Here is a 24,039-nt window from a genome sequence, read left to right as displayed (position 1 = left end):
AATTTCATATTACAAAAACCGGCCAAGTGTGAGTCACTCGCGCATGTAGGGTTCTGTACTATTGTTGCGACGTGATTGAAACACAAACCAAAAAACAAACACACTTTCACAATTATAATATGGGTAGTGATTATAGTTAAAATAGAATAGAATAGAATATGTTTTATTCAAGTAAACTTTTTACAAGTGCTTATGAATTGATAGTAATGTAATGTGAGAAAAATGCAGTTTTTTTTACAATACATATACCTATAAATTTATCTATAGCAACCTTGAAATTTATCACTTTATGTGACCTTGTCCTTTCAAAAGGCATACCATATGAAAACAGGTTAAAAAAAAGTATAGAAATACATTATATTCATAATTACCTCAATTAAAAGAATTAATGTCATAAATCATAAGTTTTAATTCAGAATATTTACTTACAACTTAACATTTTATTTATATATATGATATGCAGGTCTTAAATTGTAACTACATTCATAACTAGCTGATGCAGACGACTTTGTCCGCATGGAATACAATTTTTAACCCCTATTTTACCTGTTAGGGGTTTCAAAAATCCTTTCTTACCGGATATGACCTACATATGTCATAATAGCTAATCTGTATGCCAAATTTCAGTCTGAACCCAGCGGGCCGATTGCCGTAAACTGACATGTGACATCGCAATAGAAATATCCTTAAGAATCGTGATCGTTACAGTTGATAAATTTGCTATCGCGGACGACTAATGCACTATATCGCATTTGGTCATTATCGACATTTTGATGACGTATTGGTAGCACGGACCTATTTATAACCCGACTAAATCGAATATCTATGGTAATCACTTGGTAATCTAGCAATTTACATGGACATAACAGTCTCCTAAATTTGGCTACGTTACTTATTACAAATAAGTAGTTAGTCTGTGGTAACTATTTAGAACCCCAGACCACAAAGTACAATTTTTTGTTGTTTTTCCTTAGTTTACGCGTTTGTTTTTTGTGATTAATTCTGCAACTTTGCTTGCTCCTCGGACTCCGGAGACTTAGTTTTTCTCACTGAACTTATACGCAAATGCCTGGGCACTGATTTGCCTAAGTATTGGGACCCTTATTGACGGACTGTGGCTGCTTGGAAGTTAGAACTCGTAAGTTAACAAACGTTATCATTCAATACAAGTAAAGGCTCTCATGCGGGTTTCCTCACGATCTTCCTTTTCCTTCACAGCTAAGCAAGTGATATTTAGTTGTTACAATGGTATTAAACTCCGAAAAGTTAGAGGAGTTTTAACAGCGTTTCATAAAGTACCTATTATACAAATTGAGTCCATTGCTACTGGTGGTTATGACTTCATAGTAAGTACCTCCACACTACAAGTGCTTTCTCGAGTATGTTTCCTTATGTATCTAGAGCTGCCTAAAACGTTGCTCTTCATATGAAAGTTTGGATGTTTCTTACTCCTTCGCACCACAAATATTTAAAGAAACAATTTGGATTAGCTAAATTAGTAACAAAGATACCATATACACTGATTCTAAAGTCTTCGCAGACAACGTCATACCTAAACAGAAGCTGGTAGTGCCTAGTGGTATAGATTAAGCAACACAGTCAGTGGTCACTTACTCAGTTATCATAATTTTTTTTCAGGCAATGGTGATACAGTGCTGCATTCATTTCTTCATCCTGACAAAGATATGGATTGGGATATGTTGTGAACTCGAGCTCTTGGACCCTGTGCAGAGACAAATAAAATAATGAACGGTGCCAGATTAGATTTATAAGAAGCAGATGGTGATATAATTAAAATGTCTGAATCTAATCTACTTTAACAAAAGAATACATAAAAAATCATCAAACTGTTGTTTTATTATAAGAAGCAGATGGTGATATAATTAAAATGTCTGAATCTAATCTACTTTAATAAAAGAATACATAAAAAATCATCAAACTGTTGTTTTATTTGCCTAAATAATTTAAATTCCAAAGTAATTTCCAAAGCTAAATCAATTAAATCAGAAAATGATTTGACTTTTGGACATTACTTTGGGGAATAATTTTAGAAGTTCCCCGAAGAGCCTAGTGGTTAGGATGTCCACCTCTGAATAATTGAAGGTTGGGGGTTCAATTCTAGGTACGCATCTCTAAGAGTTATGTGCGTTTTAAACAATTAATTATACTTAACTTGATTTAGCGATGAAGGAAACATCATGAGAAAATCTGCATGCCTGAGAGTTCTCCATATTGTTCTCAAAGGAGTCAAAGGTATACTATTATGTTCAGCTTGTCGCTGGCTCACTATAGAGTACGGTTCTCTTGAGTGTGAGAAGAGTTTTGGCCATAGTCTACCATGCTGGCCAAATGCGGATTGGTAGACTTCACTTCACACACCTTTGATAACATTTTGGAGAACTCTCAGGCATGCAGGTTTCCACACAATGTTTTCCATCACCGTTAAAGCAATGATATTTAATTATTTAGTTAAAATGCACATAACTGTTCTCCAAGAAGTTATAGGTGCGTGTAAAAAGTACTCTGTGATTCTCGTTTCTCAGTGTTAGTATACCTCTATATTTAATGTACTCTGTGCATCAAACCTACTAATGAAAGAGTCATCACATATTCTTTTAAAAGTACTTATGAGACTTACATTAATCTAAAAATACTTTTATACTATTATACTAGCTTCTAAAATTAATAATTGATTTCTTATCTAGCAGAAGAATTACTATAGCCTTTTTTAATCCCTTTCATAACTTTATTTTAATTAATATGAGTAGTAAAACGATTTGCGGATAGCTTATGTCACTGATAAAAACACCTCTCGAGTTGTTTCAATGAAAACCTCATTTGACGTAACATTTGTCGAGGTTCTTATATGACATCAAACTTCAAAACGCGTCCGCAATAGCATTTTTCATACAATAAATTTTATCGATAGTGTAAATGAACTGTCAAAACATTTTTTTGTCCACATCTATCCTTTATGGACTGTCTCACCGAACCGTGATAGGAAAACCATATTTTGACATTGATGCTGTCATTAAATGATAGATGCAGTCGATTCGCAATCGGCCTGCAGTAGTTTGAACTGTGCATTAAGCTGTGATAGCCTGGTGGTTACGACGTCTGCCTTCTAGTCAGAGGTCGGGTGTTCAATCCCGGGTAACGCACCTCTAACTTCGGGGTTATGTGCGCTTTATTAAATATCACTTGCTTTAACGGTGAAGGAAAACATCGTGAGGAAACCTGCATGCCTGAAAGTTCTCGATAATGTTCTCAAAGGCATGTTAAGTCTACCAATCTGCATATGGCCAGCGTGGTAGACTATGGGCAAAAATCCTTCTCAGTCTGAGAGGAGACCCGTACTCTGTAGTGAGCCGGCGATGGGTTGATCATGATGATGATGATGATTGATAGATCAATCAGTCAGTCACTCACCTTTACCTATTATATATTTTCCTATTATATATTATATTATTTATTTCTCAGACCTGGGTGCGTTTGGAACCCTCGTAGCTTTAGTTTTAAGTTTGCGTAATAACTATATCCACTATATCTTACAAATCCAACAACTGACTATCGAAAAGAGTAATTTATTACCTATTTTGAATAAATCATTTGACTTTGACTTAAAGATGTAGTTATTTCTGCAAGGAAGCTTGTCAGTGGACACTTACTTACACGTATGATGTAGAAGTTCTCCTCACAGATCGGCCACCGCGCCTCTGGCAGTGGCTCGTCTTCATCATCATGGTCCGGAGGACGGGGAGGACGGGCGCGACGCCCGCAGCGCCCGCAACGCGCTCCCAGGCGCCGCCCTATCGCTAAGGGGAAGGAGGTACTATGGATAGGTCTTCAAAAATGATATTGAGGTTTCTAATATCATTTTTTTTAAACTAAATAGTTTGCGCGAGAGACACTTCCAAAGTGGTAAAATGTGCCCCCCCCCTTTACTTCTAAAATAAGAGAATGATACAACTAAAAAAAATATATCATGTACATTGTACATTACCATGCAAACTTCCACCAAAAATTGGTTTGAACGAGATCTAGTAAGTAGTTTTTGATTTATCGTGCAAAATGTCGATAAAATACGATTGTAGTACGGAACCCTCAGTGCGCGAGTCTGATTCGCACTTGGCCGGGTTTTGTTTTGTATGGTAGCTTATGACATATGTCGTAGATAATCGCTGGTATTCTCACGGATGACGGATATAACTCGGATGACGGAAATGTAGTGCGCACAGTGCGACAAGGCTATCTTGGCGCGTGGGGAAAATCAAAACTAACGTTGCCGTCAAGTGTTCAACAACTCCCTGTTAATGTCATTCAAGTGCCAAGAGAGCCGTGTCGTACTGTAATCGCAGTAAAGCACATTTCAATTTTCATATTAGTCGCCTCTATGGTGCTATCCACTTCAATAGCAATTCTTTGTAATCAATTTAAATATTAGGAACACAGAAGAATTCAGACTGTAAAGTGTATGATATATTTGCAGATGTCGCGTCGTCGCAGCGCAGTGGCGCGTCGCGCGGCGTCGTTGCGCGTCCGTCGCGTCGAAGTTGCGTCCGACGCGTCGGATGTCGGTGCCGATTCAGACTCCGATGACCAGTGGACAGAGCTGGATGACAACTGTAATTTTTTTCTGACTACTCTACTAGCTTCTACTAACTACTAACTTCTACTAACTATCCTTCTTACTTTGTTTTCTTAGGTTTTTAAAAATCCCGTGGGAACTCTTTAATTTTCCTTGATAAATCTACCATCTAGAACCAGTCCTTCCCCGGGATGTAAGCTAACTGTGTACCAAATTTCATCAAAATCGGTTGAAAAGCTAGCAGACAGACAGACAGACAGACGGACAGACACACTTTCGCATTTATAATATTACTATGGATTTGGGACTAGAAGTTGTGTTTGTGGTTTATGCATTTTACGGTACCATTTTCTTGAAAAACTACTGAGCCGATTTTAATGTGGTTTTTGGCTCTAAGTAAGTACATGTTACTTCTCTGTAGGTTTTTAGATATTACTAGCTTATGTTCGCGACTTCGTCCGCGTGGATTACACAAATTTCAAACCCCTATTTCACTCCCTTAGGGGTTGAATTTTTATAAATCCTTTCTTAGCGGATGCCTACATCTTAATAGCTGCATGCCAAATTTCAGCCCGATTCATCCAGTAGTTTGAGCTGTGCATTGATAGATCAGTCAGTCAGTCAGTCAGTCACCTTTTCCTTTTATATATTTAGATTATTTAAAATGGAACTTTGATTGCAGCTGGCAGTACAGACAGCTCGTCTGGCAAGGAAGTTAGCGGTTTGGAAATTGACTGTCCACCCTACCAACATAAGGGATCAGTAAGTTACACAACAATATAATACCTGTTATGATTAGATTTATAAAAAAAAAACTGACTAATAGCTGACCCGCCCCGGCTTCGCTCGGGTGGAATTTAGAAAATCGGCGTGGGAGTATAATTTTCAAAAATCTTGAAATAGTACTACATACCTACATATTTTTTCTTTTGTAACCGAAAACCCAATTATCAATATTCATGGAAATAACTTGAAAAATGACGAACTTTTATACAAACTTTCATCCCCTATTTAACCCCCTATTAGCAGTAGAATTTTTAAAAATCGTGAAATATGTATTTTTTACCGACCGCGTTTAAGCAAGCGTAGTGTGGGACGCCCTCCAGCACGATGGACCGACGATATAAAGAGGCTGGCGGGAAGTGGCTGGATGAGGAAGGCTGAGGGCCGGATGTGGTGGCGCTCTTTAGGGAAGGCCTATGTCCAACCGTGGACGTCCACAGGCTGATGATGGTGATGATGATGATGTATTTTTTATTCTTAACCGAAAGCCTGTATACCAATTTTCATCAATGTAACTTTAAAAATGATAGACTTTCATACAATCTTCCATCCCCTATTTACCCCCCTTAGGAGTGGAATTTCGAAAAATCCTTTGTTATTGGGCACCTACTCTTTACAAAGAACACACCCTCCAAATCTCATGTCTCTAGGACCAGCGGTTTAGGCTGTGCCCAATATCACTTAAAACTTATTAGATGGTGTTTATACCACCATTTCCTTACCATATTATTATACATTTGAGCCTCAATAGCTCAACGGTTAAAGGAGTGGACTGAAATCCGTATGGTCGCCGGTTCAAACCCCATCCGTTGCACTATTGTCGTACCTACTAGCACAAGCTTAACGCTTAGTTGGAGGGAAAGGGGAATATTAGTCATGATTGGCTAATATTCTTAAAAAAAAAAAAAAATTTGTAATTACTTGCTTAGTGCAAGTGCGTCCAATAACCTAATGTATTATTTGCAGCAGGTAGAAGCGCCTCCCATGGGTCAGTTCCTGCTGCCGCTGCTCAGCGCTGACTCCACGGCTCCGGACCCTGAGCACTTCCTCATCAGACATGAAGATATCTTACAGGTTCAATCAAGGGCTTCTTTTACTTCAGTGGTTAACTATGGAAAAGCAACAGACACTTTTACCTTTATAGAATTAGCACAATTCAAATGAATATTCCAAACATACTGAATTTATTTATTGTTATGCATTCCATAGAGGCAATAAGGCACTAGCTACCTTAAAGTTTGACATTACTTTCCTTAGCTGCTCGCGTCGGCTGAGGACAGTGTGCGAGATGAGCTGCCATTGGAAAATGAAGTGGAGATCACCGGCTCAGATCCCACTTCTGATGTGTAAGTTTGAGCATACTATTAGAACCTCCATTTAAAGGCATAATGCCTTTTTAAGGGTTCCATACCTCAAACGGAAAAACGGAACCCTTATAGGATCACTTTGTCGTCTATCTGTCTGTCTGTCTGTCTGTCTGTCTGTCTGTCAGTCAAGAAACCTAGAGGGTACTTCCCGTTGACCTAGAATCATCAAATTTGGCAGGTAGGTAGATCATATAGCTGACATTTGGGGAAAAATCTGAAAACCGTGAATTTGTGGTTACATCACACAAAAAAAATTAAATTGTGGTCATGAACTAATAATTAGTATTTTTCAATTTTCTAAGTAAGATAACTATATCAAGTGGGGTATCATATGAAAGGTCTTCACATGTGCATTCTAAAACAGATTTTTATTTATTTTTATGTATCATAGTTTTTGAATTATCCTGCAAAATGTCGAAAAAACAACGGAACCCTCATTGCGTGAGCTTGACTCGCACTTGGCCGGTTTTTTACTCTTTCTATGAATGTGGAGATGCCTTTACGATGTATTTTGTTTGCAGGCTCAGCAACGAAATGTACGAGTGTGAAGAACCAGTGGTAACTCCTGAGGATGAAGCAGCTTTGCTACACTATGTTTGTGGTGAGTAGAGAACCATTTTGCAGGTACAGCAAACCATCGTCAAGGTCTGCACCCGTCTGTATGTATGTCCGCGACAGGTCGAGACGGCAATCGGGGTATGACGCGGGGGGACGCCGAACACACCCGTACGTCACCCGCGCTCGCCCGCACCGGGTAATCGCGGGGGGCTGTATGGGTGTGCGGGGCGTTCCCTCTCCGATTGCCATATCGACTTGTCGCGTACTTTAGTCGAAATTCCACGGACGATGCATTTTAAACTGAGTCGTCGAGTTATCTGTCTGTTTCGCTCGCACTTACAGGTCGTAGGTAAGTGCGAGCGAAACAGACAGATAACTCGACGACTCAGTTTAAAATGCATAGACTATAGGATATGGAACACCTTACTGGCATCAGTCCTTTAAGTCCAGAGTGAATGGTCAGTCAACTTCTAGGCGAGCGAACTCCATCTTAGGCTGCACCATCACTGGCCATCAAGAAGTGTATTTCTAGAAGTTCTCATAATGTCTATTTTTTTATCCACATTAAACATTTGATAATAAATAAAAAAGTTGGTATATAATCTTCTACGATGGTACGGAACCCTTCGTACGCGAGTCCAACTCGCACACGACCAGTTTCTTACTATTTATCTCTTCCATTAGCGGAGCACCCGGGAGGTGAATCGGAGGCACCCTTCAAGCCGGTGGAGGAGTGGCTCCTCGGTGTTTATCACTCGTGGTGCGAGATCAGCGCACTCATGTATACACTCATAGGTACCAACATGTGAGTATCATTGCATTAAAAAAAATCTTAACTGCCAGATAAACTTATCTAACAAATAAAGTTTTATTTTCTTTCATTATAGTATAGGTATTGTTTAATAGTGAGTAGTGACACGTCCGTTACTTATTTTATAACTGCTTTTGTACACACTTTATTTTTTGGAGTGACTAGCTCTATAAGTTATGGCTTGTACTCAGTTATTATTGTCATAATCTGTTTTGTGTGGCCAATAAATAAAAATAAATAAAAAATAAAAGATGTTATGACAGATTTTGTATTAGAACTTCTTTAATTACAAGTTTAGGGATGATTTATGCTATGCGGCTCGTGTCCGCCACGTGTTAGCATAAGGGATGAATTATTCTAGACCGTGCCGGGCCTGAGCCGTGCCACGTCAGAGGCGCGGACGATCCACGGTTTACAATTTTGAAACGTAACACGGACGTGGCTCGGATGACTCTGACACGGCACGGTCTGATGTGACCTCATACAAATTCCTAATTTGGGCCTCGGACGTGGCACGGCTCGGGTCTGGCACGGTCTAGCATAAATCATCCCTTATCCTAAATTTTTTGGTTTCCAAGATAAAGTTAAACAGCACTAACTCGACTACTACTCCTAAAACACGCGACCACTACTTCTAAAACATGAAACTGACCTGGTGCAAGTGGGTCTAAGGCACACTTTGACTTTGCTCAGACTTAAGATTGAGTTAAAACGAGACATATTTATGTGAGAGATATAGCTCTGTCTCTTTTTAACTCTATCTAAGTATAAGCTATATCAGAGTGCGCTCTATAGATCTCACACTAAGACGCACTTTGACTTTGCTCAGACTTAAGATTGAGTTAATACGAGACAGATTTATGCGAAAGATATAGCTCTGTCTCATTTTAACTCTGTCTTAAATCGGACCAAAGTCAGAGTGCGCGCTATAGATCTTACCTTTAGCGTTTTTTTTTTAATTTTTGTTGTTTTTCTGCAGGAGCACGGTAATGGTCAAGTCGGAGTGGTCGTACCGCGCCCGCTTCGGCTGCCACTGCCGCTTGTGTCTATCGCTAGCCAACAACTCCTCAGCTCTGCACAGATTCCTGGCCGCTCTGATCGTGGACTTGGCTCATGGTACGGGCATAACGCATAAGGCAGTGGTCCGACCGCCGCGCCGGCGAGAAAACGACTAACTATTGGCGATTTTCTCTCTCAAGAAACGCACAATAAATGTTCATTCCGTGTAAACGATAGAGATGCATATATCAAAAGTTGCTCTCTGACTGTTTACACTGCCGGCGATGACTGGCTTTACTAGTTTTGTCGCTAAGCGACGAGCTTTCAAAACTAAACTCGCTCAGCAATACTCGTTCAGCGATGCTCGCTCGCTTGAGCACGTGTAACGCGCGCGCAGGTTTGCACAGGACTGAGCAACCGCGGGCGAATGGCGCGAGTAATTGCTCATCGCACTTGCACACTCGCTTATAGCCCGGCGACAAAACTATCGAAACTACACACTCGCTTCCCGCTGATCGCCAACTCGTTTATACTTTCTAGTTCTACTCGTTTCTCGTCCATCGTCGGCGGTCGGACCACTGCCTTACTGACGAAGTTCCTGCGGGAGGGGTGTGATGACGTGGCGCGACGACGACGACAGATCTGTAGGGCGATTTCGTAAAACCAGCATCAATCATTATTACTATCTCAATTGTTGTGATTGGCTGAATTTGTGCGATTCTTGTTGTACATTGTAGCTTACAACAACAACGCATTGCAAGATTATGGTTGACTATACACAAGTAATTACATATTGTATTTTGTAATTAAAGAAATGGGGAATAGAGGTTTATGTATTTATATAATTTAATTTTCACAGGTGGCAACACAGCCTCCATCGGTGCGAAAATAGTACAAGCTCTCCATTTAGTGCCCGGAGAGGAAATTCGACCCAACGACTGGGATCTGCCCAGCTTGCAACGTCTCAAAGTTTGCGAAGATGGTAAGAAAACGCAAACATTCAAACATCTCTACTGGAAAACATTGGCGTTGGAAATCTTCTTCTCGACGTTGGCGGCTGTACAGGGGTTTTCCAGACCCTGTGTCACGTTGAACGTTGCCAATCTATTGTGATCGCCCTCATTTACAGTTCCGTCAGAAACGTCTATTTGTTTGGTTAAAAATTCACACATATATAAGTTACATGTTTCTCGAAGTAATAAAAATAATATCTTAAATTTATAAAATGAAAAGATGACTGACTGATCTATCAACGCACAGCTCTAAACTACTGCACGGATCGAGCTGAAATTTGGCATGCAAATAGCTATTATGACGTAAGCATCCGCTAAGAAAGGATTTTTCAAAATTCAACCTCTAAGGGGTGAAATAGGGGGTTTTAAATGTGTGTAGTCTACGCAGACGAAGTCGCGAGCATAAGCTAGTGTATCCATAAAATCGATCATTTTTCCAGGAGCGTCTATAATCCACGAGCACCTTAGCAGACTATCGCGCGAGAACGAGACAACAAATGAGATCGTTAACGGCATCTGTCTCTGTCGCGCTTATGAGCGGTCGTTTGAGAAAATGTGAGTTTTGGTATACCTAACGACATTAATACTGATGAAGGTACACAGTTTGTTCTTAAGAGGCCATTGACCTTCGTTACCTCGATAACTACCATTGTTACTTCGATATCGACCTTCGATACCTCAATGTGGATGTACATTTTATATAATTTTTGCAGGTATGCTATGGAGAGGTTTTGCAAGTTAATAGAGAACTTCAAGACTGCTTCTACTATTACGTTTAAGGTTAGTATTGCTACCTGTGAAATCGCAAAATCTCTCGCCTTTATAAAAAATTGTCTATATTATAGTCCATACAAAATGACGCCTGCTCCATTTTAACTCTATGGGTCAACTGTCATGTCAAAAGTACGGTTCCCCTTTGAAAAAAAAAAACAGAACACAATATGTTGGAGATGTCTCTCATCAAGTTCAAAGTTTTCATAAAACGTAAACTTATTGATAAACCCTATTACAATGTAAAGGATTTTAAGAAAGTTTTGGAATGAGTTGCTTAACAGCTTTATGATAGTTTGTAATAAGTTTAAGTGATTTTGTAAAGTGATGATAGTAAAAAATACCCGGGTGAGTTTGTTGTGGGCTCTTCTCAAACCTCAGCGCGTTTGGAACCCTCGTAGCTTTAGTTTTAAGTTCGCGTAAAAATTATCAGCACTATACCTTACAAATCCAACAACCGACAATCAAAAAGTGTAATTTATTACCTATTTTGAATAAACTATTTGATTTGATTTGAAATGAGGACTAAAGTTGTACTTTTGACATGAAATTTGACACATAAAGTTAAAATGGCGCGTGAGGAGTTAAATTTTACGCGTTATACCATCAGGTGGAGATGGTACCAGGCAGCGGCGCGAGCGTTCCGACGGAAAGCGAGGCAGCGTGGGGCGAAGCGGTTCGGTCGCGCCTAGCGCGTTGCCTGGCGCCTCACCAGCGACGCTCCACTAGTGAGCGGCTAGCTCACATGGCTGCCAGAACTGCGCCTCACGATCGTGAGTACACGCTTAGAAAACGTATAAAAAAATGCAAAGGTTATAAGCATCCATCATCTGTTTTTCCCCTCCAATTTTACTATAGGTAGTGGGTACCTTCAAGTTAAGAATAAATAGTCATCTTCTAGGCAAGCGCGCGCAATTGTAGTCTGCATCATCAAAAAAAATCCAGCTCGTTTCGCTCGCGCAGATTTCCGTACGTCATCTTAGAACCTTAAGTATGTTCAAGCTTTTCAAGCCATTATTTTATATTTGGATATTTCTCAGAATGAGAAGGATTAGGCCATAGTCCGCCACACTGACCAAGTGCGGATTGGCAGACTTCACACACCTTTGAGAACATACAGAACTCTCAGGCATGCCAGTAGTTTCCTCACAATGTTTCCCCAAATGATAATTAGTCGGCTATTGGCTAATATCGATTTTTGGCTCTATTAATTTAGCTAGATGTTTTTCCCTTTCTAAGACGTGCGTGTCCGGCATCGAACCTCTGACCTCATGAATAGAAGGCGCACCACCATTTTAACCATTATGCTATCACGGCTTATTTTATTTTTATTTTATTTGTTTTTTGCAATCAACAGCGATTTATACAATATAATTTTACAATAAGGCCAAATAGGATTACAATTTTTTACAGATTACTTAAATAGATATTAAATATAAATTTATAACAGTACGTTTGATAATTTAAACAAGCTTTACAATAATATAATAATATGAAAATATAAAAGTCAATTAACTAGTGAAAATACCTAGTAGGTGATTCACAACATATGTATGTGTGTGTGTATGTGTGAGTGTATGTGTGTGTGTGTGGGTGTGTGTTTGTGTGTGGGAGAGAGAGTATGCGTGAGTGCGTGCTTGTGGGTTATGATATTATGCGGATTTATGTACTATTATAGATACTAGTATAATTATTATCAGTTACATATTATTATTTTTCCGATGCAGTTTAATTATTTCCTTTTTTAATTGCATTTTGGACAGGTGAAAAAGGTCGAAGTCTGAGTAAATTTTATTGTAGGTTCGCGCCAGGCGTAAAATTATGGAATTTTGGGCGTAGGTTCTATTTGATTTCGGTACACACAATAGCTGAGGTTTTATTTTAATTTAACCATAATATTTTGTTTGTTTCCCAGTGAGTGCATGGTCGGGCTACAAGCACCGCTGCGACTGTCTCACGCCCAGAACTCTCTGCGCTCAACAGAGAAAGCAGTTATTGAGGTAACTCGAGATAACGAGATATTCTCGCGGATAACCGCGGTTACGCACTCATCTGATCTGACTCCGAGAAAATACGTTCCTTTTTGTTTTGTATGGGAGCTTATGACGTATGCCGTAGATATCCGCTGGTATTCTCACGGATGACGGATAGAACTCGGATGACGGAAATGTAGTGTGTAATCGCCGTAACGGAACGATATCGGATGATGAAAGTTAGTGTTGCTTCCAGGATCTCCTTCTTCGGCATGATGCAAGCAGTCAACGAGTTCAATGGCACCAAAGCGGACGCCGAGAAGGTAAGATGTATATCAAAATAAGGAGGAGTCTGCGTGGCTTTTTATGTATTCCTTGTCAAAAGTACGATTTTATTTTAATGTATATAACGGGTACATACCACGATTAATTTTTCGACATCTAAAGTTAATAGTGACGTCGTGAGTGTATTTTGCCGGACAGCTCGTGAAGTTGCAGCGAGAAGAACAAGAAAGAGGGTAGTTCGCTACTGCCCTTGACAGCTCGAACTTTATCTCTCGCAGCACCGCAGTCCCGTCGTGACCACGACCCGTGCAATTGGGTTGAAATATCGACAAATAAAAACAAAAATTAATCGTGGTATATACCCGTTATATATGTACATTACATATGTCGTTAAACCACGAAATAAGCTTAAAATCATTAGTACGATTTTAGTCCTCATTTTACAGGTGAACCCTACTTTTGACATGACAGTTGACCCATACAGTTAAAATGGTGCGTGAGGTGGCATTTTGTACGGACTATATAGACAAATTAACTATAAATTAAAAAATTAACTATATAGAAAGATCACAGGTGTGACAGATGTTTCAAAAAGAATCAAGAAACTTAAATGGCGTTGGGCGGGCCATGTGATCAGATCTCCAAGGGATAAATGGACCAAAGAGGTCACTTACTGGTACCCTAGAGATGGGAAGAGAGCGAGAGGACGGCCACAGAGGAGATGGGAGGATGACCTGCCAAAGGGTTGGCGCAGATTGGCGTTAGATAGGAAAAAATGGAGAAGTCTAGAGGAGGCCTATGTCCAAAGAGGACAACCTGATCTGTAAATTGCTTGTGTTACCAATTTTTTGAATAAATTATATAGGATAGGATAATTAAATAATAGGAAATAAGAAATTAGTAATATGGTTAGTTAGTAATATAAGATGTATAATTATTGTATCAGAGAATAAAGGATATTTTATTTATTTATTTATTTTATTATATAGACAAATTTATATGAAGGTGCTCACTTGAGATTTCACAAGTAGCATGTGAAAAAGTCATATGAAAAGCCTTTTCATAATATGTAATACTAGCTACCCGTAAATAGTTAAGTTTCATGACGTTGTTTCAGCCATCGATAGAAATGAAGCTGGACAATTCTGGAAGAGAGTTGCAGCAAGGGGACGGGACGGGCGCCAAGTGAGTTTTTCCCAAAAATTTACTTTTCATCATCATCATCATCATCATCATCATCATTGTTAACCGATAGACGTACACTGCCGGACATAGGTCTTTTGTAGAGACTTTCACACGCCACGGTCTCGCGCCGCTGCCATCCAGTGGCTCCCTCAGACACCTAGTGGTCTTTCAACGTAGCGCTTTCGGGTGCGAAGTCGCCATTACAGCACCTCGGGACCCCGACGTCTATCGGTTTTTCGAACTATGTGCCATGCCCATTGCCACTTGCGAGCTATGTCGTTTACTGTGGTACCTGAGATCTCCTGATTTGTTATTATGTAGAGAAACTCCAAGCATAGCTCTCTATCGCGTGACTTTGAGCTTTCTTATGAGGCCCATAGTTAGTGGCCATGTCTCGGATCCATATTTCATCACTTGAACATTTAATGTTATATAAAGGTTTGGTTTAACAATCGAAACATCCTGATTTTCAAGCTAATAAAATATTGGTTAAGTCAATAGGTCAAAAAACTTATAATATTTTGTTTTCAGACCCCCGGACAACTTAGAGTATAGATCGTCTCTTAAGAAGTCAAACTCTACAGCAGACCTCAGCGACTCTAACATCACCGCCGACCTAGACGACCGTGAGTTCTTTAACATTTCTTTTATCATCTAAATATATAAAACGAAAAGGTGACTGACTGACTGACTGACTGATCTATCAACGCACAGCTCAGACTAATGGTCGGATCGGGCTGAAATTGGGCATGCAGATAGCTATTATGACGTAGACATGCTATGAAATGATTTTTGAAAATTCAACCCCTAAGGGCGATTTCGTAAAACCTGCATCAATCATTATAACAATCTCAATTGTTGTGATTGGCTGAATTTGTGCTATTCTTGTTGCGACAATGAATTGTAGCCAATAGTGAGCGAGCGTCAACCAATCAGAGGTGATTGCTATCGTGTCATTGTAGCTGTCATTCTACCGCAATCGAGTAGCTGGATGACTACAGGGCATCGAATGCGGTAGAATGAATTGGAGGACAAACCAACAAACAAACAGACTTTCGCATTTATAATATGGGTAGGGATAGTAGTAGTGGCATGGTGGTATAAACTCTCTAATACCCCTGATACCGTCATTTTTTTCAGAGATTTATGTACAAGCCAATCAGCAAACAAAGTATCATCATCATCATCATCATCATCATCATCATCATGGTCAATCCATCGCCGGCTCACTACAGAGCACGGGTCTCCTCTCAGAGTGAGAAGGGTAGGCCATGGCCACGCTGGCCATGTGTAGATTGGTAGTCTTCACATACCTTTGAGAACATTATGGAGAACTCTCAGGCATGCAGGTTTCCTCACGATGTTTTCCTTCACCATTAAAGCAAGTGATATTTATTTACTTAAAATGCACATAATTCCGAAAAGTTAGAGGTGCGAACCCCCAACCTCCGATTAGAAGGCGGACGTCCTAACCACTAGGCTATCACTGCTTATTAAACAAAGAATGGTTCTCTCATCATCGCGTTCATTTCAGTATCTGACTCCGATGAAAACTCTGGCACTGCTTCCCTCGGCCTCTCCACCTCATCGTCCTTGGACTCGGCATCAGAACTGCTCCTGGCTGCAGCAGCGGCTGTCGAGTCTGGTGGATCCTCGGGGGAAGGAGGTGGCCAGTTGTGCAGGACTGTGCGCCAGCTGATGAAGTCCATAGCATCCATTGAGCGGCTGATGGACAGGGTGCTGCAGCACTGTGACCAGTGGACTGATCATGAGGCCAGGTCAGTGGAATTGTGGTGGTGTGATCTGGATGAATGGAGGAAGTTGATTTCTGGTAAATCCTCAGAAGATGACAGTTAATCTTCAGTGGTAAGTGGTTTGAGTAAGCCAGATAGAATTCTGGCACAGTTTCCTTCAGTCTCTCGACCTCATCATCCTTGGACTCGGCATCAGAACTGCTCCTGGCCTCAGCAGTGGGGTGGTTGGGTATGTGAAGGAATTTGGCGGAACAAAAAGTAGTCTGAAAAATAAGTTCCAGTGTTTTAAGTTTTTTTATCTGAGTTCTGGGTTCTGGGGGATTAAGTTATTTTTTTATTTTATTGTTGCACAGGAAACGCGTTCACGTCGGCCTGTCAGAGGTAGACCGCAAGTTAATGGCGATGTACCGACGCCTGCCCGATGTGCATCGGCGACAGTTGCAACTCTACCGGAAGCAGAAACGACTCTCCACGGTATGTATTGTACGCGACAGGTCGAGGTGGCAATCGGGCTATGAGGCGGGGGACGCCTGTCACCCATGCTTCTTCTTCTTCTTCGCTCTGGGCTGGTTTCCGCACTTAAACGTTTCCGTCTGTTGTGCGTCCATGCTATCCAGCACCGAGTTAGCGCGGTGCATCTCGACCTGTCGCGTAGTATAACTAAGGAAACTTCCTTCTTCTACATTGAAATGATCTTTTTAGGGTGCCAACGGGACCTTAAAACTTAGTCCACTGCCCGTCCGTCCGTCCGTCCGTCCGTCCGTCCGTCTGTCTCTCAGCAGGCTGTATCTCGTGAACCATAATTGTGTATTTCTATTGCCGCTATAACAACAGTTAATAATAAAAATTTCAAAATGGTTGCCATGAAAATTCAAAAAGTTATTTTTTTATTTCTTATACAATGGTCAGGAACCCTTCGTGTGCGAGTCCGACTCGCACTTGACCGATTTTTTAAAGCCCTTTCGATATCCTATACCTTTCTATTAGAAAATATAGATCGTTTTCCTCACAGGTGTGTACGCAGTTGGTGGGAGGGCGAGCCCCCGCACCTCCCCCGCCCGGCTCGCCGCCCCCCGCGCCCGCGCACACTCCCTGCCGCCCGTTATGCCCCGAGTATCATCTGCAGCGATTCAAAGAGGTATGTAAAACTGAGTTTATGCTGTACAACAAGTAATTATATCCTCAACAGCTCAACAGTTAAAGGAGAGGCCTGAAATTCGAAAGGTCGCCAGTTCAAAGCCCACCCGTTGCACTATTGTCGTGCCTACTCCTAGCACAAGTCTTATCCTTAGTTGGAGGGTAAAGGGGAATATTAGTCATGTTAAACATGTCTAAAATTCTTATTTTTTTTTAAATCCACCACGCCTCATGCTACTGAGTCCAAATATCGACAAATGAAAACCATCAAATTAATCGTGGTATGTACCCCTACCCCTCTCATATAAAAGTAAAGCTGCTTGCCCACAGGTCCGACGTAAAGTGATGCACATGAGGGATCAGCAGCTGTACTACCATCGACTCAGGATGTGGCTCGAGGACCAACTGCGACAGGAGAGGGAAAGGTAATTTCACTTTTGTCCTACTTACAGAAGGTGAGATTTTGTTTGTCATCCAAGAAACCCCTTGAAATTCAATTTCAGGGTCCTTGAATATTCTTGTATATTAAGAACTAGCTGATGCCCGCGACTTCGTACGCGTGGATTCAGGTTTTGAAAATCCCATGGGAACTCTTTGATTTTCCGGGATCAAAAGTAGCTTATGTCACTCCAGGCCTTTAACTATACCGATGCAAAAATCACGTCGATCCGTTGCGACGTGATTGAAGGACAAACCAATAAACCAACAAATAAACACACTTTTGCATTAAAATAAGGATACTGATAATATTGTTGAAACTGATATTTTTAAAAATATTTTATGGTCGAAACTGTAAAATTTTCAATCGATAAAGAACATAGTAACTGAAGAATGACAAATATCCTGTTTAAAAACTGAAAAATTCCTCAGATTATTTGGCGTTTGATAATTGACCTTAGGGCTTACCCTACCCGCACTGTGCGAAATTTCCCCGAAGATTCTGTAACATATGGAAATAGTACGAATATAGTGCGCACGCACTCAATTTTCATATGTCACAAAATTATGCGGGAAAATTGAATCATGTGGAAATTCACTAAATGTAAAAATTCCTGTACAGTCTTCCAGAGAGCAACGTTACGCTAATAGAAGATCTACCTCGACGCAAACGCCGCACCGCCAGTCCCAAAAATACTAAAATATCCACCGCGTCCAAAAGAAAACTCAAACCCGCGAACATATCCCAAACTATCAGCAAGCCTCATAAAATACTCCAAATGCTAAGACATAAGGCACCCGTACAAAACGATATTAATATAAAATCTCCGTACCAAGAAATCGATGATGAGCCCCTGCCGCCCGAAAATTTCCCTTTTAGTGATACCGAAACTATAGTAGGGGAGAAAGAGACGAATGATATTTGCAAAGAAATGCGGGAGTGTCTCGCTAAATTCGCGAATTTCGCTCTCAATAGCCCGGATCTAAAGGAAGATATGAAAGATTTGGAAGCGGAACCTGTTAAATATCCTGAGTCAGTTAGTCCGCCGCTGCAGGAAATGTCGCCGACGACGTCTGAACCTATGCCCGTATATATCCAAAATCCGCACAGAATTCTAACCGTCACCAAGATCTTTAACAAGGAAGACAAAGTAGTCGATTTCCAATCGCAAATAACAGATGTCAACCCACCGTTAAATAACAGTGAGTTTAAACGTACTATAGAAATCAAAGAGATCGACAACGATGATAAAGACGGAGACGTGTATAAGTATGTAACGTTCGGATTAAAAATTAAAAAAGCAATGGAAGAGTGTCAGAACATAATCAACTCTTATAACAAAGTCAAGGAAGAAATCATAGAACCCCCCTCTTTAGAGCAAATCATCGAAGTTATGATGACTTTAGATAAGAATTCGGCCGAGTTTTTAGAGAAAATGGACTCTGACGACCCGGTTGATATGACCATAGCTATAAACAAACTTTCGGAGTTAGTAGAAAACATGCCTCAAACGTTAGCAAACATGCCAGAAATAGCTACTAAACTATCCGAATTCGCGAACACTAGTTTTGAACTGCCAGAATTTGCTTCGATAATGAACAGTTTGCCAGATGTGAATAACGAAGCGCAACTAACTCCCGAGACTTTGAAACAGATTCGCGAGTTGAAATTATCTAAGCGTGATAGCGTTAAAGTTACTAAAAACACTGCCAAGCGTAAAATACCACGTAGGATTAAGAATAACGATACAGATCTAGCCAGCTTTGAATTTGACGGCAAAGATTTGTCGGAACTCCTCAGAGATGAAAAGGAACTGCAGAATTTAATGAAGAATAAAAACAATAAGGAAGATTTCAAAGACTTACTATTTTCTATATCTGCTCAAGTAGTTATTAACAAAGTTTTTGAATACGTTAAGCAAACTAAAAGTCCCGAATTAGCTAAGTGTTTGGAAGAGGAAAAAGAGTTTTTTTCTCTGCCGCGTAATAGTATTAACTCCGAAATGTATTCGAAAGCATCTACTCTCTTTGATAATTCAGTGAAGGATGCATTAAGTATGGACGAGTTGAGAGAACTAGTTCAATCGAGATTCAACTCGTGGAAACATTACGTCGCCAGTAGATTTAAGGGGATACCTATTGAATTATTAGATAATGAAATAGAGGCAATGTTAGATAAATTCTATTCTTACATTCAAGATCTAGCATCGAAACAGTGTACGAATGAAAGTGATAAAATTATTGAGAAAATTGATGAACTAAGAAAGAATAGTGACAGCAGAGATTCAGATAGTGAAGGTTGCCCTGCTTCTAAAGAAACTTTAAAACAGATAACTAAATTACTCAGTACGTTTGCTGGAAACACGTTAGATTTACTCATAATGAAGCTATCGCAACTATCTGATGATAAAAAATCTGCAGTCAAAAGCCTCAAATTCAAATACATGGACGTTATTAAACGGTGTACGGAATCTACCCAATTGGCCGGCTGGATATTATTGGATCCCGAAATAGCGACCAATGTTATACAAGAATTGACAGGGTTAGAAGTAAGAAAAATTGACAACGTGCCTGACTTTTCCACTTTTACAGAAGAGAGAAAGAGAGAGTATTTCATAGATCGACTAAGAGAAATGAATAGGCAATATATGGAAACGTTACCTAAGAAAGGTCTCACTGGAGACGATTGGTTAGTCATGTTATACAGATTGGAAGAGCTAGAAGTTAAATTGAAAGAAGCGTTTGTTAAAGTGACGCCCGCACCAAAAGTTGTTCAAAGTCAGACGGCTAGCGAAGCTGAAATATTAGCTGCTAAAGGTCTGAGTAAAATCATAGGCAAAGCTAATGTAAGAATAGTAAAAAAGACCAATCAGGAACCTCCGAAACCTAAAAAGGAGGCTGTAGAACCGGAAGTACCACAAAATAACGAAAAGGACGATAAGAAAGCGAAAAACGACGCGCTACTGGCCAAATGCGAAGCAATATTAACGTCTAAAGGCGAAAAGTCTCTATTAGACAGCTTTTATACAATCAAATCGTACATAACCCAAGGCCTTCAAGTTCCGGAAACATATAAAAAACACGTGATATCAATATGTTCGAGTATAGACGCAAAATTACTAGACGAAGATATCGAAGAGACGTTGAAACTTAAAACGGACGAAACGGAACCAGATCCGGAAAACAAAGACAAGACTCCGCTTTCCGTAATCGGGTCTCAAAATCCGGAATTGTTAGCTAAATATTCGGCGCAAGCGTTACGGAATGCAAAACAGACGTTGAACGCTGTCGCATTTCGGAATATGTCACGTAATGGACAGACCAAATCGGAAAGTGACGTTTGTGATACTCCAAAAACGAATTGCAAATGGACCAATGACTGTGTTTGTGATTCGTGTAAAGACTCTGACGTCTCGTCTCCGTGTTTGGGGGATTTAGTAAAGCAGTGTTACGATGATAAGTCCAAAAATGGGTTAGAAGAGAAGAAGAAAGAGGTGAAAAAGCCGCCGCCCAAGCAAAAGCCGGCGCCCAAACCGTGTGAGAACGCCAATCATCAGCAACATGTGTGTAAGGGTAAGTTTTGAATGTTACTTTTTTTTTTGTTATTTGGGCCGCTAAACTGGCTCCAATCCGTAGACTTAAAATACCTAAGTAAATATTATAAACAAATCTTTGACCCCTATGTTACCCCCACTTAGGGGTTGAATTTTCAAAAATCCTTTCTTAGCGAATGTCTAACCCCATAATAGCAATCTGCATGCCAAATTTCAGCCCGATCCGTCAAGTAGTTTGAGCTGTGCGTTGATAGATCAGTTAAATAAAGTATGTGTAATATTTCCCAGTGGCCCACGGCGGAGTTTGCTCGGGCGAGGGCGCCACCGACCAGCCTTGCAACTGTTGCTATTGCACCGTTTTCGGACATGCTGTAAGTAAACAATCTATACTAATATTATAAATGCGAAAGTGTGTCTGCCTGTCTGTCTGCTATCTTTTCACGGCCCAACAGTTTAACCGATTTTGAAGATATTTGGTACAGAGTTAGTTTACATCCCGGGGAAGGACATAGGCGCCCTTTTATCCCGGTAAATCAAAGAGTTCCCACGGGATTTTAAAAACCTAAATCCACGCAGACGAAGTCGTGGGCATCATCTAGTAGTTACATATTTTGTTACAAGGAGCCAAAGTGATATTATTAAATTAGAGCGTAGCGAGGAATTCAATATACACAGCCCGAGATCAAAATGTTTTGGCCCCGAGTGACACACACTAATTTGCATCACATTTACATCACCTATGAAAAAAACCGGCCAAGGTACGGAACCTAAACAGTAAACGTACTAAAGCACAAACGCGGACTAATCAGAAGAGAGAAAGCTCAAATCCCCATGAGAGTGTTGGGTACAATTAGCCGTTACTTTGCGGACGACCATGATATACAAGCTTAATTTGATGATGATGATGATGACGAGATCATATAAATTGGATTTATTTGTTTGTAGCCACCTCTGACGACTCCCGTGCCGCGAAACTTCAACGAAACCAGGGAAAGACTGAGGTCCATATTGAATAAGAAGAAACAGAAATGCAAAACTACCAATGTAAGTATTGACTGAATACTTGCCTATAAGCGCCTATCCGCGAAAAGAAGTTTGTATAGCGCTCTCGTTTACGCAGTCCCATATAAATGGCAAAAATCTCAGTGGGCGCTAACCATTTTGAGTAGCCAACAAATCGCAAACAAAAACCGCTAAAAATCAAGTTGCTTCAAAAACAAGAACGCGAGTCCAGTGTACTTGTACTGGTAGAGCTCATTGGTGTAATCGCAATAATGGTATAAGTCCCACAAATTGTCTTATTAACATTGTAATGACGTCATTTTGACGTCAGCCGAAATAAAAATATACAATCAGTTCGAAAGTTCAGTCTAATGCTGTCGTCACTAAAATGGCGGCCACGCGCATTAGCAATTTGCGGGACTTATAGGAGAGTCTTGGGTTAGCTAGTAATTAGATTCATATAATTTCCAGGGCGAGGCGGAGTCCCCAGTGGAGCGTTTGCCCCCGCAGCCACAAGCTCCCGTGCCACCTGTGAGTAACCAAATTAAAAAAAAAATTGACATCTTGACCTGTCGCATACTAGAACTGGTCAAGTGTCATCCTTTGTTAGGACTTAAATAACATTGTTATTTTTCCAGGCCTTGCCCAAAACCCTCCCACCGAACTTGACGACGCAGGCGCAACAAAAGCGCCAGGCCATGGAGAACCAACAGAAGCAGCTGGCAGATAAGATGGCCAAAATGGTCGTCACGGAGAAACCTGAAGTCAAACCTAAGGTAACACCCTATTAAAGACTATCTCTATACTCTATCCACGGAGAGAAGTTAATACAGGTCTCTCTCCGTTACAGTACGCGGCCGAAAGTAATGTACATCAGCCTTTAGAATGACATTTCGGTTATGTAGAGCGTTGTCTCGGTTACTCATACCTTATGACGTTTTGCCGGTCTCAACGACAGGGACTCTACAAATTTGCTATCTCGTTCTAAAGGTTGATGTACATTACTTTCGGCTGCGTACTGTACGTAATCCCATACAAATGACAAAGACAAAAAGTCAGTGGGCGTTAACCATTTTGAGTGACCAACCAATCACAAACGAACCTATGTTTTCGTATTGAATTTTGATTGTTTTTTGAAAACGTATGTCTCTAATAACTGTATTAGAACGATCTATATTATATAATACGAACCTATAAACATAAGTAATAATAAAAACATAGTTTCGTTTGTGATCGATAATTTTTAGGGTTCCGATTCCATATCTTAAAAGGAAAAAAGGTAACCTTTTTTTATTTTATTTTTATTCGTTTTTAGCAATCAACAGCGATATAAACAATATAATTTTATATAATAACAGACTGAAAATAAGGCCAAATAGGATTACAATTCTTTACAGATTACTTAAATAGATATTAATTATAAATTTAGCATCATTCTTTGTCTATCTGTCCGTCTGTCCCTTGTGTCTGTCAAAAAAACCTATTATGTACTTCCCGTTGACCTACACTCATGGAATTTGGCAGGTAGGTATGTAGGTCTTATACCATATACTTATACCAGTACCAAAGTAGGTCGTATAGTAAAACTTTATCAAAACTATGTACACGTTGTTAGGTATAACATAACATATTGCATGCTAATAGGCGGAATTTGGCTGTACCTTTTTGTTTTTGTAACATCTCCACTGTTTACCCAGATTCGCAATAAAGAAATTTGTATTTGTAAGTAAATGAAAAATCCGAGAACCGTAAATTTGTGGTTACAAAAAAAAATTAAAATGTATTCACGAAAAAAATATTTACTAAATGACAGGTCCGTTG

At 40.1% G+C, this 24,039-nt stretch overlaps 1 protein-coding gene across 6 annotated transcripts in view; it reads left to right on the top strand.

Moving 5' to 3' along the window:
* LOC117995137 (uncharacterized) overlaps nt 1-24,039 on the top strand; it is a 56,910-nt gene that overhangs the window by 2,040 nt on the left and 30,831 nt on the right. For 4 of the 6 annotated variants that reach the window (XM_069508468.1, XM_069508467.1, XM_069508463.1 and 1 more), the window contains exons 2-26: nt 3,686-3,829; nt 4,490-4,625; nt 5,271-5,350; nt 6,338-6,445; nt 6,629-6,717; nt 7,260-7,339; nt 7,981-8,101; nt 9,087-9,223; nt 9,966-10,088; nt 10,560-10,674; nt 10,833-10,899; nt 11,501-11,663; nt 12,806-12,890; nt 13,120-13,186; nt 14,266-14,333; nt 14,865-14,959; nt 15,868-16,111; nt 16,441-16,561; nt 17,100-17,225; nt 17,555-17,649; nt 18,285-21,235; nt 21,505-21,587; nt 22,162-22,260; nt 22,690-22,749; nt 22,857-22,994. In XM_069508468.1, coding sequence (XP_069364569.1) covers nt 3,686-3,829; nt 4,490-4,625; nt 5,271-5,350; nt 6,338-6,445; nt 6,629-6,717; nt 7,260-7,339; nt 7,981-8,101; nt 9,087-9,223; nt 9,966-10,088; nt 10,560-10,674; nt 10,833-10,899; nt 11,501-11,663; nt 12,806-12,890; nt 13,120-13,186; nt 14,266-14,333; nt 14,865-14,959; nt 15,868-16,111; nt 16,441-16,561; nt 17,100-17,225; nt 17,555-17,649; nt 18,285-21,235; nt 21,505-21,587; nt 22,162-22,260; nt 22,690-22,749; nt 22,857-22,994 — 5,595 coding nt within the window. The remainder of the gene's footprint in view (nt 1-3,685; nt 3,830-4,489; nt 4,626-5,270; nt 5,351-6,337; nt 6,446-6,628; nt 6,718-7,259; nt 7,340-7,980; nt 8,102-9,086; nt 9,224-9,965; nt 10,089-10,559; nt 10,675-10,832; nt 10,900-11,500; nt 11,664-12,805; nt 12,891-13,119; nt 13,187-14,265; nt 14,334-14,864; nt 14,960-15,867; nt 16,112-16,440; nt 16,562-17,099; nt 17,226-17,554; nt 17,650-18,284; nt 21,236-21,504; nt 21,588-22,161; nt 22,261-22,689; nt 22,750-22,856; nt 22,995-24,039) is intronic. The other 2 variants (XM_069508466.1, XM_069508465.1) reach the window with 2 other exon arrangements.

This window comes from Maniola hyperantus, chromosome 28, assembly GCF_902806685.2.
Source record: "Maniola hyperantus chromosome 28, iAphHyp1.2, whole genome shotgun sequence".
In the NCBI taxonomy this organism is placed as follows: Eukaryota; Metazoa; Arthropoda; class Insecta; order Lepidoptera; family Nymphalidae; genus Maniola; species Maniola hyperantus.
Note: the sequence above shows the minus strand (reverse complement) of the source record. Positions and strands in the feature narration are given on the sequence as shown.